General features: G+C 52.2%; 5 protein-coding genes across 5 annotated transcripts; 2 read left to right on the top strand and 3 right to left on the bottom strand.

Moving 5' to 3' along the window:
* Positions 1–311: 311 nt before the first annotated feature.
* On the top strand, positions 312–1137 carry Z517_07346 (uncharacterized protein; the record flags this gene model as incomplete). The annotated part of the gene is made up of 2 exons (XM_013429084.1): positions 312–578; positions 649–1137. The coding sequence occupies 2 exons, from the start codon at positions 312–314 to the stop codon at positions 1135–1137; spliced, it is 756 nt and encodes a 251-aa protein (XP_013284538.1).
* A 1899-nt stretch (positions 1138–3036) lies between these two features.
* Positions 3037–5083, bottom strand: Z517_07345 (uncharacterized protein; the record flags this gene model as incomplete). Its single annotated transcript, XM_013429083.1, has 9 exons — positions 3037–3171; positions 3261–3360; positions 3451–3564; positions 3657–3798; positions 3859–4002; positions 4063–4317; positions 4371–4616; positions 4670–4997; positions 5051–5083. The coding sequence occupies 9 exons, from the start codon at positions 5081–5083 to the stop codon at positions 3037–3039; spliced, it is 1497 nt and encodes a 498-aa protein (XP_013284537.1).
* Positions 5084–6319: 1236 nt separating this feature from the next.
* Z517_07344 (uncharacterized protein) lies at positions 6320–7363 on the top strand (the record flags this gene model as incomplete). Its single annotated transcript, XM_013429082.1, has 3 exons — positions 6320–6371; positions 6439–6674; positions 6764–7363. 3 exons carry the CDS (start codon positions 6320–6322, stop codon positions 7361–7363), a joined length of 888 nt encoding a protein of 295 aa, XP_013284536.1.
* A 584-nt stretch (positions 7364–7947) lies between these two features.
* On the bottom strand, positions 7948–9159 carry Z517_07343 (uncharacterized protein; the record flags this gene model as incomplete). Its single annotated transcript, XM_013429081.1, has 4 exons — positions 7948–8335; positions 8403–8779; positions 8845–8912; positions 8976–9159. 4 exons carry the CDS (start codon positions 9157–9159, stop codon positions 7948–7950), a joined length of 1017 nt encoding a protein of 338 aa, XP_013284535.1.
* A 2136-nt stretch (positions 9160–11295) lies between these two features.
* Positions 11296–16578, bottom strand: Z517_07342 (uncharacterized protein; the record flags this gene model as incomplete). The annotated part of the gene is made up of 2 exons (XM_013429080.1): positions 11296–16342; positions 16388–16578. 2 exons carry the CDS (start codon positions 16576–16578, stop codon positions 11296–11298), a joined length of 5238 nt encoding a protein of 1745 aa, XP_013284534.1.
* Between the last annotated feature and the right edge of the window lie 161 nt (positions 16579–16739).

The raw sequence follows: 16739 nt of genomic DNA, 5'->3' as shown, positions 1-16739 counted from the left end.
CGTTTCCCTTCACCCAACGAGGTTGGAGGGAGCTGGACTTGGGATTCCTACACGGCTTGAAGCAATATGGCCTTGAACAAATTGTCGAGCACGTTCTTGCTGCTCGTCAGCCTTTCTGGTACGTCTGCCCGCAGGCTCTTTACGGCCAACTCTTTCAAGGGCATGTTGTAAGCCGAAAGACGATCAGCACTTGACACTGACATGAATGATTAGCAACCTTGACTGGGGCGCAACTCATCCCTGCATCTCCCCCGACGCCCACGGTGCCGATCGCTTCAGCCTCGTCTTCATGGCTGACAACTACGAGTCCAATGTCTAATCCAGCCTACGCTCCAAGCCCAGCCGCCTGGTCGAAGGGGGCAAGCAAGTTTCCGTCATATTTTGGAGAAGCAAAGATCGCTCATGCGGCTCTGGGGGCGGCGGCATTTCTGTTCTGCTTTCCTCTCGGTGGTATCATTGTCAAAGTGTGGCCGCATCGTCATATCGTGTGGATCCATGCGGCAATCCAGATGTTTGCATTGGCCGTGTTTGTGGCGTCGACGGGTTTAGGGATATGGATGGGTTTGAAAATCAATGCTGTGAGTAGACCAGATGTGTTTGTATCTCCTGCTCAAATAGCTTCTCGCTAACTGGAGCTCCTCGCTACAGCTTGACCACTACCACTGCGTCATCGGCCTCGTCACTCTAGGCCTCCTGGGTCTCCAGCCTCTGATGAAGTTGCACTGGTTCCACGAAAAGGTTCCCAAGGTGGTGCACTTTGTGCACATCCATCTCTGGCTTGGGCGTGTGCTGATCCTTCTCGGGATCGTGGATGGCGGTCTGGGTTTCCAATTCGCAGCCACCTTCAAGGGACCCCAGTGGGCGAGCGGGTGGAAGATTGCATATGGCGTGTGTGGTGCGCTGGTGTGGATCATCTACGTGAGCGTCGTGATTGTGTGGGTGGAGTTGAAGAAGCCTGATGCGGGCATGACGAGGATTGCCGAGAACGAGGAAATGACGGCGTTGAATCAGGCCAGGGGACGGACTGACGAGAGGCCAAAGACTGCCGATACTGTGGCGAGCACGGTGCACGACGTCGAGGTTGGCGAAGTGGTGCCGATTGAGCCAATACGACCAGCACGGCCTCGAGCGTTGTGAGGGAGTTTTGTTGCTGCATGACTGGTGCCGGTTTGAATCAGTAAACGGGGCGCAGAGAGGTGACACGGTGAGGCGGTAATGGTCGACAGACGGAGCATGATATCTGCCACGAATAGAATAGAGTCGTAGACTGGAGGTTTCAGGCGCAGGGATGTCTATTCTCTTAATACCCCATGACGTTGCACAGGTCTAGATTCCGTTTGATTCGGTAGACCCGACCTCTTTGTTGACATGATTGAGTCACCTGTATAGGTGGTTGGCGTTGTCGCGTTGTTGATGGGAGGCCGAGTAGGTAATATCATCATGACTGTCCATCCATCGATACGTCCATCTATTTTCTCCTGCCCTGTCCGTATGGTATGTACGTATTGTCGACGCTCGACGTACCACAGACGTACTTTGCCCTTTTGTGAAATGAATGGTTTTGGTGTGAGATCGTAAACTCAGCCTCGTACGGCAATTTGGTGGTGGCTATATATTATGGTATAGGGGATGGATGCATGGTTATATAATACATTACAATATCATCATATACCACACCTACTTCCTTGTTAGGAATCTGATACTCGCTATATCCCTATCAAGCCCGAGTACGTCGTACCCATTCTGTTAACCTAGTAGAGGTAGACGAGGAGGTAGAGAGATATCCCAGCTATCGGACCGAAGGTATCTTTGTACTTCATTCGTCCTCACCATCACCACCATCACACTCACACTTCGCGGTTTACCCTGCACACCCTTGGAGCGCGTTACGACGACCGCCACCATACTCGCCACCCCCAACAAACCAGGGCAGGAGTGACTTGATCGAGCCATTGAAATAGTGCGGCCAAGGCACAAGAATGCCGTTGCCATTACCTAAAGTCCCTAGAATACCTAACTACAAGAGTGTAGAGGCACACTCAGCGTTACCCCTTTTCTTCTTTCCCCAATGCCAAGCAGCCCTTCCTTCCCTTTCGCCTTCCCTTTTACCCCTGCCTGCCCTTTCCCTTTCCAAGGCTTTCTCCCCCTTCCAAGACTTTCTCCATCAACTTGACGCCTTCAACTTTCTCTTTCCCCTTCCCCAGAACCTTGAAGCGTCTCTTGCGGATGGAAATGAGATTGGGCTTAAGCCTCGGCCTCGGTCTGAGGCTCAGCCTGAGGCTTCTCCGACTGGCATTGCATGGCATGGCATACCATACCATACCATTCCCTTCCTAGTGAAGGATGGAGTAAGGTAGATCGGGGCAGGGCAGGGCAGGTCTGGATAGAAGGACAAAAATCAGGCACGGTAGGGATGCTACGAATCCCCCTTTCCCTTCCCACATGCAAGCCATGCCATGCCATGTGGTAGACGATCACAAAGGTATACCTATGTATATGTACCTCACGTACCGATGGCGGCATGCACCCATGCATGTCGCTACACACGCGCACGCTTGAGGCGGATGCATCCATCCAACACCCCAGCACCGGGATGAATACACGGATGAGGCTCGATCACGACCACGACCACGACCCGCCACACTGGTTCGTGAGATCTCGCTCGCTTATTGACCTGTTACTGCCAGGTAATTTGACGCCGGTGCCAGGTTAACTCCACATGCGAGATACATGTTCGTGAAGGGTATTTCGTTCTGTAGAGACCATGACCATGGTATTAAAAGACGAGGTATTAATCTCTTATGTATGCTAGTTCATCATGTACCTACTAGGCTGCTACTGGAGGTACCAAGGGTATGATTATCATTTTTGCACCGCCCACTGTTGTCATTTTCCTAGGGACTGTTTCCCTTTGTCGAATCGTGACTTCCCAACTGTCAATGATCAATTGCCAATCTGTCCTCCTCGCTCCTCTCCTTCATTCACCCATATCAAATTAGATCGCCAGTCTCAAATCACCACCTCTCCCAAACTTTACTACTTGACATCCGTAGTCTCAATGTGCAGCTCCGTCACGCCCTTTTCGCCCATGGCCGTCGCGGTGCTGGCGTCGACATGCGCGACTTCATCACCGAAAATCTCACCGATTTCCTCGAGACTCAATTTTTTGGTCTGTGGTCCGGATTATCAGTCACACGTATCAGAAGTCAAAGGGCGCGGGAGACACTGTCTGTCCCGAGGAGACAATTTCCAATGCTTACCTCGGGGAAATAGAAAAACATAAAGACAACCATGACAGAGGTGACGGAGATGAAGACCAGGTAGTATCGCCAGCCGATGTTGGCGAAACCGGCTGGAGCGCTGTGTGACGCAAATACAGCCAGTCAGTATACGTATCGGAATGAAATGTACAGGGGCAGGTGGATGGGAAGATGTAAAGGGCGAACTTACCCCTGAAGAATGGCCAGTGACGAGAGAAACAGGCCCGAGATGGACAATGCCAGCCCCTTCGCCCGGATGGGAGTTGGCCAGATCTCCGAAGCGTAGATGTATGTGGTCGCATCGCTGTGTCGTCGTTAGCCTTGAGCTCAAAGTCCTATGAAGGGCAGAATCTCTGCCGAGTCCTGCAACACTGGTACAATTAGGTGGGGGCTTACATGAAACTTGCGTAGAAACCGACAAACAAAAACAGGAAGAAGACAGCGGCATTGGTGGCGGCCTTGTTCTCACCCTTGTCGAGCTGCGCGAGCGTGATGACCTCGCCCACAAGACAGAGCACGCAGCCGATGATTCCAATCACTGTCACAATTAGTCGATATTCCAGAGATTCATGAGGAGAAAGAGGGTATCATTGCGTACGCAGCATCCGCACTCGGCCGACTCTATCCACGACCAGGCCATTGAACCAGTTCCCAAAGGGCGAGAAAGTGATCCATCCACAGCTCAGGAGGAGTTGTTCGAGGGTATTAAACCCGAGACTCTTATACAGCTGCGACCCGTAGTCTAAACCATGAGCGTTAGAATCGTTATTCCAGAGGGGACGCAAAATCCAGAAAAACATACTGTAAATAATCTGCGTGCCGGTGACCTGGGGAGCGACCATGGTCACAAACCCGACAATGAGCCTCTTGCGATAATGTGGCAGGCGGAAAATATCCCACAGGGACAGTTGCTGTTGTTTCTCAAATATGATCTGCTCGCGGAGGATGGCAAAGTCGGCTCTGAGAGCGGCCTCGTCGCTCAAGAAGGCGTCGGACGACTCGGCGCGCACGCGTTTGAAGGATTCGAATGCCTCTTCGTAGCGATCGTGATCCAGCACTGTTTGCGATTCATCAGTATAGGGATCGCACCGGCACCAATAAGTAACTTACGCCATCGAGGAGATTCGGGCAGGAACAAAACTCCCGCAGAAAGCACCGCAGGCCAAAGCGCCTGGATAGCCAGGGGGAGTCTCCATTGTGCCCCGCCAGCATCGACAAAGTAGAACCCTAACCCAACCCAGCTGGCGGCTGAGTAGCCAACACACAGCATCACACCGTGCATGGCGACTAGGAAGCCTCGAATCTTGGGGGGCGCAATCTCGCTCTGGTAGAGCGGCACAAGAGTGACGAGAGCACCTGTCCGAGAAGATTAGTCTCCTTCGAAGACAATACAAAGAGGGTCAACTAACCAATACCGACACCAGTGAGGAACCGTGCAAAGATGTACATTCCAATGTTGACGCTCCCAGCCTGAAGACCTCCGCCTACGGTGGTGACCAACCCTGCATAGAAGAGTGCTTTGCGTCGACCCAACCAGTCAGCCGACTTCAAACACGACAATGTGCCAAAGAAGCCACCGGTCTGGAACAGGCCAAAGATGGACCCGGTCAGATCGGTGGCATTGGACCGAGTGTCAAGGTCAAAGTAAGCGATAAAGGAGGGCTGTGCCAGGGTAGTGCTGATGATGGAGGCACAGTAACCGTAGGTTGTGCTCCCAAGGGCGACGAAGATGACGATCTTTGACGGAATGAGTATATGGTTCCAGATGTCGCAAAGCGGTATCAACTTACCAACAAACGAAGTGTCGCTGCGGAAAGAGCCATTTTGCTTTGCGCAAGGACTGTTCAGAGGTATCCACGAGGAGAACTTGAATGACCCTTGACAGGGAAGATCGCATCCCAAGGGATGCAATTATATAACCCTGCAGGAGGCTAGAGAGCAAATTGCCACCTTTCCAGGATTTGCACCTGTATACCCCAGAGTGGAGACCGAGACAGGCATCGCTTCCAGAGACTCTGTACCACGCAGTCTTTTTCTCGCCTGGCCAGAGAAGATCAAAGCAGGTCCAGGACGACGTCTTCCCATCATGTTTGGAGGATGTTTGGGGAACCTTGGGGAAGGGCAGTGATCTCAAGAGAGTTTGCCAACTAAACTGAGATGTTGTGTACCAAGATGTGTCGTTGGAAAGGCCATGGTTCGTATTGAGCAGCAATAGGAGACCCCACGAGGACAACCTTGGAGACGGCGTGATCTTTGGAGACAACCATAGCTAGGAGAGGCCACGAGCACGGTTGGATTTTCCGCCAAAAGTCTGGGATACGAGTGCTGTGGCATTGGGTGGTGTGGTGATGTGGTCAAGCGAGCCTGTTGTTGTGCTTGGTATAGCCGAGAGCGTCGAGGTAGGAGGTCAAAGGTAATAGCAATGGCGAGAGGATCCATTTCTCTCGGCTTTAGTCCCTCACTTGCACCAACTGGATGGCTGGACGGAGGAGACGATCCGAGGGCCAAGGCGTTGCGAGGTTCTTGTACCATCCAAGCATCCCAACGAGGGCCCAATCTGCGCCGTTTGTGCTCTAGCGAACCAGCTCTTTGGGTATCATGGGGTTGACCCTATCCCCTGACACTGAGACCGCTGACTCCGCTCCCCTCTCTGAACGACAGTCCTTCCCGAATCGAGGTTGGTGACTTTGATTGGTGACTCCAGCCTTGTATGGACGTGGAGGTGGAGGAGGACGATGGACGAGAGTTTCTCTTGGCTTGACGACCGAGCGGAGAACCGAGGGACTTGATGCAAAAGACCAAATAAAGTAACACGAGTAGCGAGAGGATTGGTTGTGACTGGAGCACTTGTCCCTGTTTCCCCAATGTTCCCCAAGATCTGGTGCTGGTGATGTTGTGATGTTGGCCGAGGGCATCTGGTCCATGATTGCGATGTCTGAGGAGATGAGGAGGTCAAAGTCCAGATTCGAATTCATGTCTGCGCCCAAGTCCAACAGGTTGAATGACACAGAATCGCTAGGATCAGGACCACCAACTCCTCCGAACCTCAGAGCCTCACCATGTCCTTTCCCGTCGCAGGCAAGAATGCAATCGTCACAGGCGGCGCATCAGGTACAACACGATCCAAACCTCCCTGCATTCCAGAACCCAAACTGACCCTCGAGTCGTGATTCCGCAGGCATCAACCTCGCCTTCGTCAAGCTGCTCGTCAGCAAAGGCGCCAATGTCATCGTGGGCGACCTGCAAGAATCTGCCGCGTTAAAGGAACTCGCCAAAGAGCCACGCCCGACGAAGCTGTTGTTCCAGAAGACCGACGTGTCCAACTGGAGCGAACTTGAGGCCCTGTTTAAACGTGCACAGACCGAACTCGGTGCTCTCGATATTGTGTGTAACGGTGCTGGCGTCTTTGAACCGGTGTGTCTCCAGCCACGACCCCTTTCTTCCCTGACTGACCCCTCTCTCCTCTTCAACTCTGGTCTCTCCCTCTAATCGTGTCTTGCCAGTCATGGTCCAACTTCTGGACCGACACAGAGACAGAGAGTTACAAGTCCCTGGACATCAACCTCGGGGCCCTCATCAAAGGCACGCGCCTGGCCATCCGCGACCAAATCACCCGCTCCAAGGGCCGCAAAGCCGGCGGCACGGTCGGCGTGATCCTCAACATCTCCTCCCTCGCCGCACAACGCATGCTGTTCAACCAGCCTATATACAGTGCGGCGAAATCGGGCGTCTCAGCCCTTGTGAGATCTCTCGCCCCCTTGCACGAGGAGTTTGGGATCAAAGTGGTCGCCGTCGCCCCGGGGATGGTGTACACGCCGCTATGGTCCGACCACCCAGAGAAGCTCAAGGCGGCGACGGAAAAGGACGTCTGGATCACCCCGGAGGAGCAGGCGGCCGTCATGCTGGAACTGGTCGAGAACGGCGATTACGAGGGCGGCACCGTCTTGGAGACGCTGAAGAATTTTACCCGAAGGGTCTACATCGACAGTCCGATGCCCGAGGGGCCCGGCTCGACCATTTCTAACCTGGATTCAATCACGCAGGACACCATTGCGCTGTTGGAGGCGGAGCGGACGGGCGGGAAGGTGAAGAATGGGGTGTAGAAGGGGGCCCGCAACAGCAGAAGCCAATGGACAAAATATGACCCTAGACATGGAAATAGAAATACTTTCTTGTTTTTATTCTTGTTCTTGTCCTTATCCGCGTAGATCATGGAGGACGCCCTGATATTTAGTGTTCTTCTCTGCGCTGGAAAAAATGGACAAAATGCCAGCAACGCCGACCCCCGTATGCTCGAATGTAGCAGATGACCACGCCCAAACGACATTGGGGCCTTGTGTAAGCCGACAGAAATGGATCCGCACAGACGCCCAACTAACGAAAAAAAGTGCCGTCCCAGGATCGTCCGTATACATAGCGTTGTGAGGAAATGGTAGCAAGTGGGTATCAGTGGCTGCCACACTCGCCGTGATTCTCGTCAATGCAGCCATAACCTTTGAGCAGGTCATAGCATGACCCATACACGAGGTCATTGTGGTCCTCTTCGCGAAATCTCCACCTATTTTATATCCTGCGATCCTTCGCAGCTTCGCAGCTTCGCAGTTTCGCAGTTTGTTTTCAATCCCGTCATAATCCCGTCTCGTATGTCTCTTTCCCTTCCCTGGCTGGAACCTGATCACACAAGACATCAAACTCGTTCGCTTTCACTGACAGACCACTCGTTCTTGATGCGGATCGCATTCGGATCGTGTCCCCGGTCGAAGCGGGCCGTGTCGCCTCGGCTCACTTCGCTCTGGGCCTTGGCCACCTGCGACATCTCGACAACGCTGTCATGTCGTAGGTACGACGTCCTCGGGGGGTACGGGTTGGAATCGCGATTGTAACGCGATGAGGAAAGTAGGAATGGGAACATCCAGTTGATGACGGGTCTCATGGCGGGGATACACGCGCACATGATGCCGACGTTGAGCTCGGCAGCTGACCAGGTCGCGGCGCCGACGTTGTCGTAGGTGAGGTCGGTCGAGATGCTTGCGATGTATAGGGCGTGGAGACGGAGCATGCCCGTGATACAGCCGCTGTTGTGGGGTGTCAGCCGGACAAAGAATCTGCCATTGTCAAGGACCGGGACTGGTTCAAGCATACAACCCACCCAGCGAGAACACCACGATCAAGCTGAACTTCTGCTTCCTTGGGAGTCTCAGGCTCTTCAGCACAGGCATCGGGAGCACCCAGACCGCTAGGTCCGTGACGATGTTGAAGCCGGACAAGCTGAACCAGAAGGCCATGAGGTCAATGCAGTGGCCGCCTTTGATGGTCTTGTCCCAGTAAAAGGCAATGGGCCAACAGGAGAAGCAAGAGGTCAGGATGAATGCTACCCCAGCGACACATATGGAAATGATGAGAACCCATGCGGCGAGACGGTAGCGCCTGTCAACAAAGAATCTCAAGTACTGGTAGAGGATTGAGTCCTTGACCAAGAACAACCCCAAGTTATAGAGGATGATGCTCGCGTAGAGTAGCTGCCATCGGTTGTTAGCAGGATACGAGTGGTTGCCCATGGGAATGGATCAAGCTGGATGGATACCTTTGACAGGGTCTCGTTGTCTTCTTCGCTGACCGTATCGGCATGTCGACCCAAACCGCAATTTTTCTCTGAGAAAAATCAAGTAGTGTCAGTTGAGGAGGAGTTTCCCGGAGACACCTTCAAGTACTCACGAAGCACAATCGTCACCGTGAGACCAAATGAGAGAACCAAAGCGAAGATGATCAAATAATCCTCAGGCCCAGCCTGGTGGACGATCATAAAGCGAGAAATGCACCGGAGCACGATGAAGACAAACGCGAATGTATTGAAGACGGCAGCTGTCACCACGGCGTGCAAACCACGTTCGAGTCCCATCCTGCATGGCAATGTGCGAGACGGCAATGCAAATCAAGAGACGCGACCCCAGCTCGACAATCAACAAGTTCAGCCGAAGTCGACACTTGAGGGAGAGCAAGGGAAAGATATGGACTCGAAAAACGAGCGCCGCGAGGGATTTGAAGGCGTAAAGAAAACCTGGAAACAATGCATGTACAAAAGGTAAGAATTCCCACAATGTTCTGAGGCTGCAAGACAGCTTGTCCCCAAGCTGCCGGCCGTACTAGTACACTGGCTAAGACTCATTGACAGGGTCAATGGCTGGCGACGCTGGTCTATGGTCAGAACCAAAAGTGAGAAATCCGGGGTAATGAGTCTCAAGAGAGCAGAAGGAATACGGGAGGACCACGGCTGCTTGGATACGCGAGACGGAGCAGAGACATACATAGTACCAACCTAGATATTTGCACCAAACTTCCCCGGATTAGGCTTGCTGCTATACGCAACGCAAGTCTCCGAGGAGGGGGCCAGCTCGAGGCTCAGAGATTGGTGGAGCAGAATGCTGAACACATAGCAAGACCGGTAGGTCTAATTATCGGTGTGGAATACCAGCATCGGGACAAGTTGAGGCTCACCACTGTCAAGGGTCTGTTCGATAGTTAGACAGGTCGTGCGGGTCAACAGCAGGGATACCTACCGCTACTCGTGCAAGGAACCTCATGCTCTAGCCCCAGTAGACTCTTCTTGGTCTTCATGGATGTGTAAAGGTGGAGCCAACGGCGGTTATATTCGTAACCATATGTACGAAAGGTCCAGAGTGCAGAGACAAAAGATATGAATCGTACTCGCCCGATGAACAAAGGAACAATCTTCCTGCAGTCCAGTTGACAAAAGCGTAGAGACTGAATGCAGAACTGCCGTCCAGACGGAACGTGACGACATGAAAAATCTTAGAAGCCCATCCCTGCTCATGGATCTCCGCCAAAGTCGACCTATTCATCCTACCGCAAAACAGAGTCGAGACATGCATCAGCAAAGACAAATAACGGCCCCATGGGTCGGGGGATCGCCATGGCTTCCTGCAAGGCACGCTAGAATCCTAATTTGACTTTGCTCGCTCCAACAGGATCAATAGGTCCATCCAGAGAAACAATCTGCCGGGAAAAGTCCTCTTGCTAATCTCCTGCTCACTCCTCGTCGAGAAGGAAGTGCTCGGAAAGTCAGCCTGGCGGTAACAGTGGTTTGACAGGTCTGAGCGAGGACCCAAGGATTCGTATGGTATCCTAAAGTAAACTTGGTATACTGGTACTGTCAATCGATTGGATCCGTCCCTCGGATGGCGACAGACGATGATAACAAGTGCCGAAGGAGAAACCTATTTGGGGTTTTAGTCTGCTCGTATTAATTGGGGATGTTCCTCAACCACTGCACCGCTAGCTAGGTGCTAGAGTACCAAGTACAAGGAGGAGGTAGTTTCGAGGGAGGCTCAGTTGTGACCGTCCTACTACTAGGGGACCTCATTCCCTCGACATTCCCTGTTTCGAGGCACGGCCTTGAGAATGCAAAGGGCGCTATTCTCGGAATCATGCCGAAGTGTTGTTCGTCTGCTTTTTCGGGAAACCGGGTCTGAATGGAGCCGGTCTCAGTGACAACTCCTGCTTCCTGTTCGAGGCAGAGCTGGGACTCTCCTTTCTTCCTTTCCTGCACAAGCGAGAGGTGTTTCCGTTTACTAGCTGCCGTTTGTGCCAAACTCGGCCGTGTTAGAGCCTCAGCACTGGTGGGTTGTTCCGGGAAATGAAATGCTTGTCGCGGGCCGTTATAGGAACTGGGCCGCCGTTGGATTTGCAGCTCTCCTCCTCATAGTACGCTGCAGTATACTCGTAGTCGCCAGAAGTCGGTCATTGTCGAGGAGACACCATGAACACCGGCTTCATCCTTTTCCAGAATGCTTCTGCCCTTTGGGGACAAGTCGGTCGCAAGGAGTGTTGCACCATCGGCGCAGGGTTGAACTGTTTCAAGTGTCTTCCAGAATCGGAACCGCATGGCGAATAAACCCCAGTGGCTCTCGGGAGAGACGTTTCCCTGCCCATACCGCCGGCCATGTCCAATATTGTCCCACCCAAATCATTTCATTAAACATGTACCAAGTACTCCTGCTTCAAACCAAAACTCCCTTCAATGTACAGGCATGACTACATCAAACGCTCCCGTGCCAATATTGCCTCTCCTCCCTGCCACAATGCGTGCACTGGGTCCAAGCAAGGGATCCCGTTCGCCGAACAATACTGCATCCTTGAGGAATCCCATGACCGTCTCGAAGCTCATCTTTGCCAACACACTTCCTCCTTCTTTTACGAGACCGTGCCGGTTGAAAGGTTGATAGCTGCCGGAATGCGTCATAGCATCGCCGATCAGACTCAAGTGCCGTGTATCTACACCAATTCCGTGCCCTTTGAACACACCGTCTATTTCCTTGACAATCGTCGCCCGCGCAGCTTCGACACCATAGTACTTCAGCATATCGTGAACTGAGTTGGTGTAGATGGAATGCGGGTAGATCTGGTCCTGGTAGTCGCGCATCGCGAGTAAATTGACCCCTTCGGTGGTGATCATTGGTTGTTTGACGATCTCCTCCTTGTTTGTCTCTGGATCAATGCGTCTGACCGGTCTGCCGTCAGGCCCGTGAACTTCCTCCATGAACTGTGTGCAAACACCCAGACCAGGGATTGATTGAATGACTGACGTGTGCGCGCACTTTTCGAGAAGAGGAAGGAGAAGTAGTTTCGGCGTTCTGGAGTCGTAACTGAGGACAATGCGACAGGATTTGCCCTGGTTTCTTGCGAAGATGAAACGTTTGAGGTGGTCTAGTTGACTCTTCAGCTGGTTGACTCGCGCCTCATCTGCCGAATCTTCAGCGTCATCTCCTTCGTCGTCAGGGTCCAATTCTCGAAGGTTTTGCGCGTTCTTAGATTTCGCTGTTTGGCGAGCGCGGAGTGTCTCTCCTTCCTCGTCCATATCGCCATTGTCGTCACTCATCCCTTCGTCGTCTGATTCCCGTGCTATGGCATCTTCCTCTTCGTCGGGCTCGTCGAACGTGTTCTCTCTTCTACGTCTGGCGGCCATGTCTTTGGCATCGTCGGGGTCGGCTTCTTCATCAATGTCGTCTTCGCCACCTTCATTTTCAGTAGCTCTTGGGCCTCTTGTTCTAGCTTCCCCGGAGACACCCACCGACGTGCCAACGTTTGGAACAGCTGCCGTGACCTCTGAGCGGTCTGCCTCTTTGGCCTTCTTCTTGAGTTCGGCTTTGATCATCTTATCCAGTCTAGGTAGGAACATCCTTTCGAAGCATCGTTGGACGTCTACCCTTTTAATGGCATATTCCTCCTCGTACTCCTCTGGGTCATACAGGTCTATTCGAATGTCGTAGACTCTTTCGTTCTCATGTCCTACGCCCCCACCAGTCCTCTCGGTGACAGACATGTCATTAATGACATAGGAGAGCGGCAGGCGGCTGATGCTTTTGGCGAAGCGTTCTCCTTCAGCAATGTTCAACTCTTCGATGGGCTTGAGTGTCATTGTTGGGGTCATGATGTTGGCGCTGGCAGTCATGATGATCTCCCGTAGTCGAGGAATACCGAGGGTGACGTTCTTTGCTGAGTGGCCGGCCAAGTGGAAAGTATTCAATGTCATCTGGGTCGAAGGTTCTCCCACAGATTGTGCTGCGACGACCCCGACTGCCTCCCCGGCATCGACAATGGACTTCATGTACTTCAGGTCCATAACGGCTCGAAACGTCTTCTTGCTGAGCACACCGTTAGGGTTCGTCTTTTTGTCCTTGATCAATCTATTCGGGTCCTTCTTGACATAGTCATTCAACGCCATCGCAAATGACTCGGAAGTGCTTCCTAAATGGCTTGCGGGGCTGAAAGAAGCAGTCAATGGATCCTTCTGCTTGGATTTCTTCAGTGACCTCAGAATCTTCTTCTGTTCCTCTTCCAACTCTGATAGCGGCAGTTTGTGAATCACCTCCTCTGCATTCATAAGTGTTGCAACCGAGTGGTGATTTTCAGCAAGGAAAGTAAACTCTTTCAGATGCTTCTGCTTGGTGACTTCGAGTCCATCTTCTCCGTACAAGAACTGAATGATACTTCCGTTTGAACTTTCTCGCACCGACGTGTCGTACTCGGTTCGAAGACCTTCAAGCCCTTTGACGATGCAGCGCTGCAGATACCCGGATTTGGACGTTTTCACAGCGGTATCAATCAAACCCTCTCTGCCAGACATGGCGTGGAAGTAGTATTCTTGTGGTTTAATACCCGTTAAGAATCGTCCTGACACATACCCACCAGCAGCTGGCTCCGTGTCAAAGGCTCGGAAGGACGGCAGCGTCTTGCCACTGACCATCACAGGAACTCTGCGCCCTTCCAGAACCTGCTGACCTAGATTGCAAGAGATGAGATTTGCATTGACACTGGAACCTTTGGCTCCAGAGATCGTCATTGCTTGCATCTGATTTCGAGGGAATGGCTTCCGAAGCCCAGCAGGCAGGCAGGCTTTTGAGACAGCGTCCGTGATCGACTTCACTTTGGCCTTGTAAACCTGGTCCAAACCATTGAGCTGCTCATCGTTGCGAAGTACGCTTTCAAGGCGACTAAGCAGTTCGGGGTTTTCTTGGTCGACCTCGCCAGACTTCAATGTCACATACTCGGCCGAAACCTCCAAACCCATTTGCTTCGCCTTGTTCAATTCTTGTCGCCGTTCCTTGTCGCCTTCAGGTGTTAGATAGAGATCGTCCATTCCACAAGTCCAGGCCCTCTCATTGAGGAATCTTGTGAGAAGTCGGCCGAGGATGCTCATTAGTTTGCCCGCAGTGATATGTCCATAGACCTCGTGTACGGAATGGATCAGACCACCAGCGCTGGGACCGAGTTGGCTCTTGTCAAGAATTCCGCAAAGGTGCTCGCCGTCTTTGAAAATCACCACTTGTTCCGTGTCTCTGAATACCACCTTATTCCTGCTAACAGTCCATTGCCCAGGTTCCTCAGACGTCTTTTCGCCCCACGAGTCTGACGATGTAGATGATTTGCTCGTAAGGTTGATGCCACGGAATCTTTCAGGAGTGATATTTTTCAAAACTGTCGTGATCACTTGCTTGCCGGTCCATAGCATTTTCGGCTTTAAAACCGCCGGCGCCACCATTTGGATCTTGTCAAACACGGTATTGTAATCTTCCGGCCTGAGACAGCTGTAAAGTAACTGTTGATATTGGTCTCGATCGAAGAAAACGTCCCGGCTGGTAAATTGAACACCCATGGATATATGGTCTTGAATCAACCCACGTAAGGGTTTGCCTGCAGTTGCAGACAGATACTGGTGATCCGTGTCCGCGATTTGAAGGGCTTCGGTTCGAGCGAGCTCATTCTGAGGAAAATGCATGTTCATCTCATCGCCGTCGAAGTCGGCGTTGTAAGTGTTGCAGTTCGCATAATGCATGCGAATGGTCTTTTGGTTCGTTAGCACGCGTGCACGGTGACCCATCATGGATGGCTTGTGCAGAGTCGGCTGACGATTCATGATAACCACGTCGCCTGTTTGAAGATGCCGGTACACCTTTTTGCCATTCTCCCCCTTTGCTCCGGGGGCGGTCGAAGTCATCAATTGCTTTGCGAGGGCTCTTCTTTGTTCAATGGTCTTGCGCTTCAAGCTGAGAACCATCCCGTTCTCATTCTCAATAGCTGCGGCCCCAGGGTATTTTTCGGTACCATTTATCACCGCCTTGCTAAGCTCTTCGAAATTGTGACTCGTCACTGGTTCGGGGTAGGTCAATTTCTTTGCGAAAACAAGAGGTACACCGATTTCGTTGGTTTCGATGTTCGGATCGGGCGATATGACACTGCGAGCAGCGAAGTTGACGCGCTTCCCCATCATGTGCATTCGGAAAAGGCCCTCCTTCTTCTCCAGAACTTGCTTTATGCCTTGGTCGGTTGGCCGGCCTGAAGCAGGTGTAGGGGAATCTATCAGCGCATTTACTGCCTCTTGAAGGACAATTGCGGCTTGCAAGCTCTCGTTCAAGTTCCTTGGTCTTACAGTTGGGTCAACCTTTGCTCTTTTCGACTCCCGTGAGATGCGCTGAACATCACCAGCCGCCTTGATGATTTTGTTCAGAACCGTATTTAGTTGATTCTCCAGCATTTGATTAGGTCCATGCCTAGCCAAAGGTCGAAATCTGTTGGGCGGAACCAGAATCGCGGTGACAAAAAACATGTCCGGAGATACGCGAACCGTTTTTCGACCAGGCTGAGATGCATACAACAGCTGAAGGACTTCCTGCTCCCGGTCAAATAGTAGGGTCAAGGCAGCATGTACCTCGCTCGTTGTCATGTATGCTTGTACGTCGTCCTCATCCTCGATGTCCGCTTTCTTCGACTTGGATGACGTCTCGAGTGCATTACGCATAGCGATTTCTTCTTCAGCTCCATGTAGTTCTGCATCCTCAACCTCGTCTTGGTCGGACATCTCGATATCCTCGTCATGATGTCCGTTGACCATGGCGGTCTTTTTGACCTCATCTCTCTGAGTCTGTTCGGAGTGGAGAAACAGCAAAGGGTTTGGCGCCTTTTTCCCAAGGACATACATGGCTTCCTTTTGCTTCCTTGCTAGCGGCTGTCTGAAGATCTTGACGCTCCTATCTTTTCTATAGGAGATGTTGGCACCACCGCAGTTGGCGCATTTCTTCAGATTGGGGACCTCCTTGAGGAAAGAGGCGATTACATGCTTTCGGGCAGCGATAGCGATAGTGTTTCGGACGAGAGCCTGGTCATCGATCCGTTTCTCTCTTCGCGCTAATTTGATGGCACGCGTTGTCATTCTCGTTCTCCGGTCAATAAGCTCCGCAATCTCTTCCTCCGGTTCGATTTCCGCCACATCTTCAACCATCTGGTCTGGGCCAGTCTTCCTCGGTGTCCTTGGCAGTCCTCCTCTGAGGTGAATATTCTGTATATTGTGGTACTCCTCCACCAATCCATATTGCAACAGCCGGAGGGAGCACACCGTTTGATTGACAAAGTTCTCTGCAGCTTTGAAGCGATGACAGTAGGCACATTTCGCACGGAGAAGGCGTAGAGTAGAGTCAATGTACTGTGGATGATAGCAAGTGACAGGAAGTTCAATATGTCCGCAGTGCCCGGTACAGTGGATCGCATTCATGCGACAAGTAGAGCAGCTGAAGGTGTTAGCACCGAAGCTAGCGCAGCGTTCGAGGACTTACTTTGCATCCAGAGCCTGGATAGCACCCAGGGCAGGGTCATGCAGACCTCCTGGAACTGGACCAAACATAGAATCCAGCGCTGGAGTGACATGGATTCGCTTAACGGAGATCTTTCTGATCTCGTCGGACTGGAGTCGGGAAAAGGCCAGGCCGCCGGTGGCCGAAGGAATTGGTTTGACGTATCCTGCCATTACGCATCAAAGCCATAACCCGGCGGTAACAACGTACCTGGCGAGAGGAATGTCGGTGGTAGGTGTGCACACCTCTTATCCTTCAACTGCGCCAATATTTCCTGCTGCGGGGATAATTTTTTTTCTACAAAATATTGGGGTTCGCGCTACGTCGGAGTAGA

Source organism: Fonsecaea pedrosoi, assembly GCF_000835455.1.
Source record: "Fonsecaea pedrosoi CBS 271.37 unplaced genomic scaffold supercont1.4, whole genome shotgun sequence".
Taxonomy (NCBI): Eukaryota; Fungi; Ascomycota; class Eurotiomycetes; order Chaetothyriales; family Herpotrichiellaceae; genus Fonsecaea; species Fonsecaea pedrosoi.
This window is presented reverse-complemented; position numbering and strand designations above follow the sequence as displayed.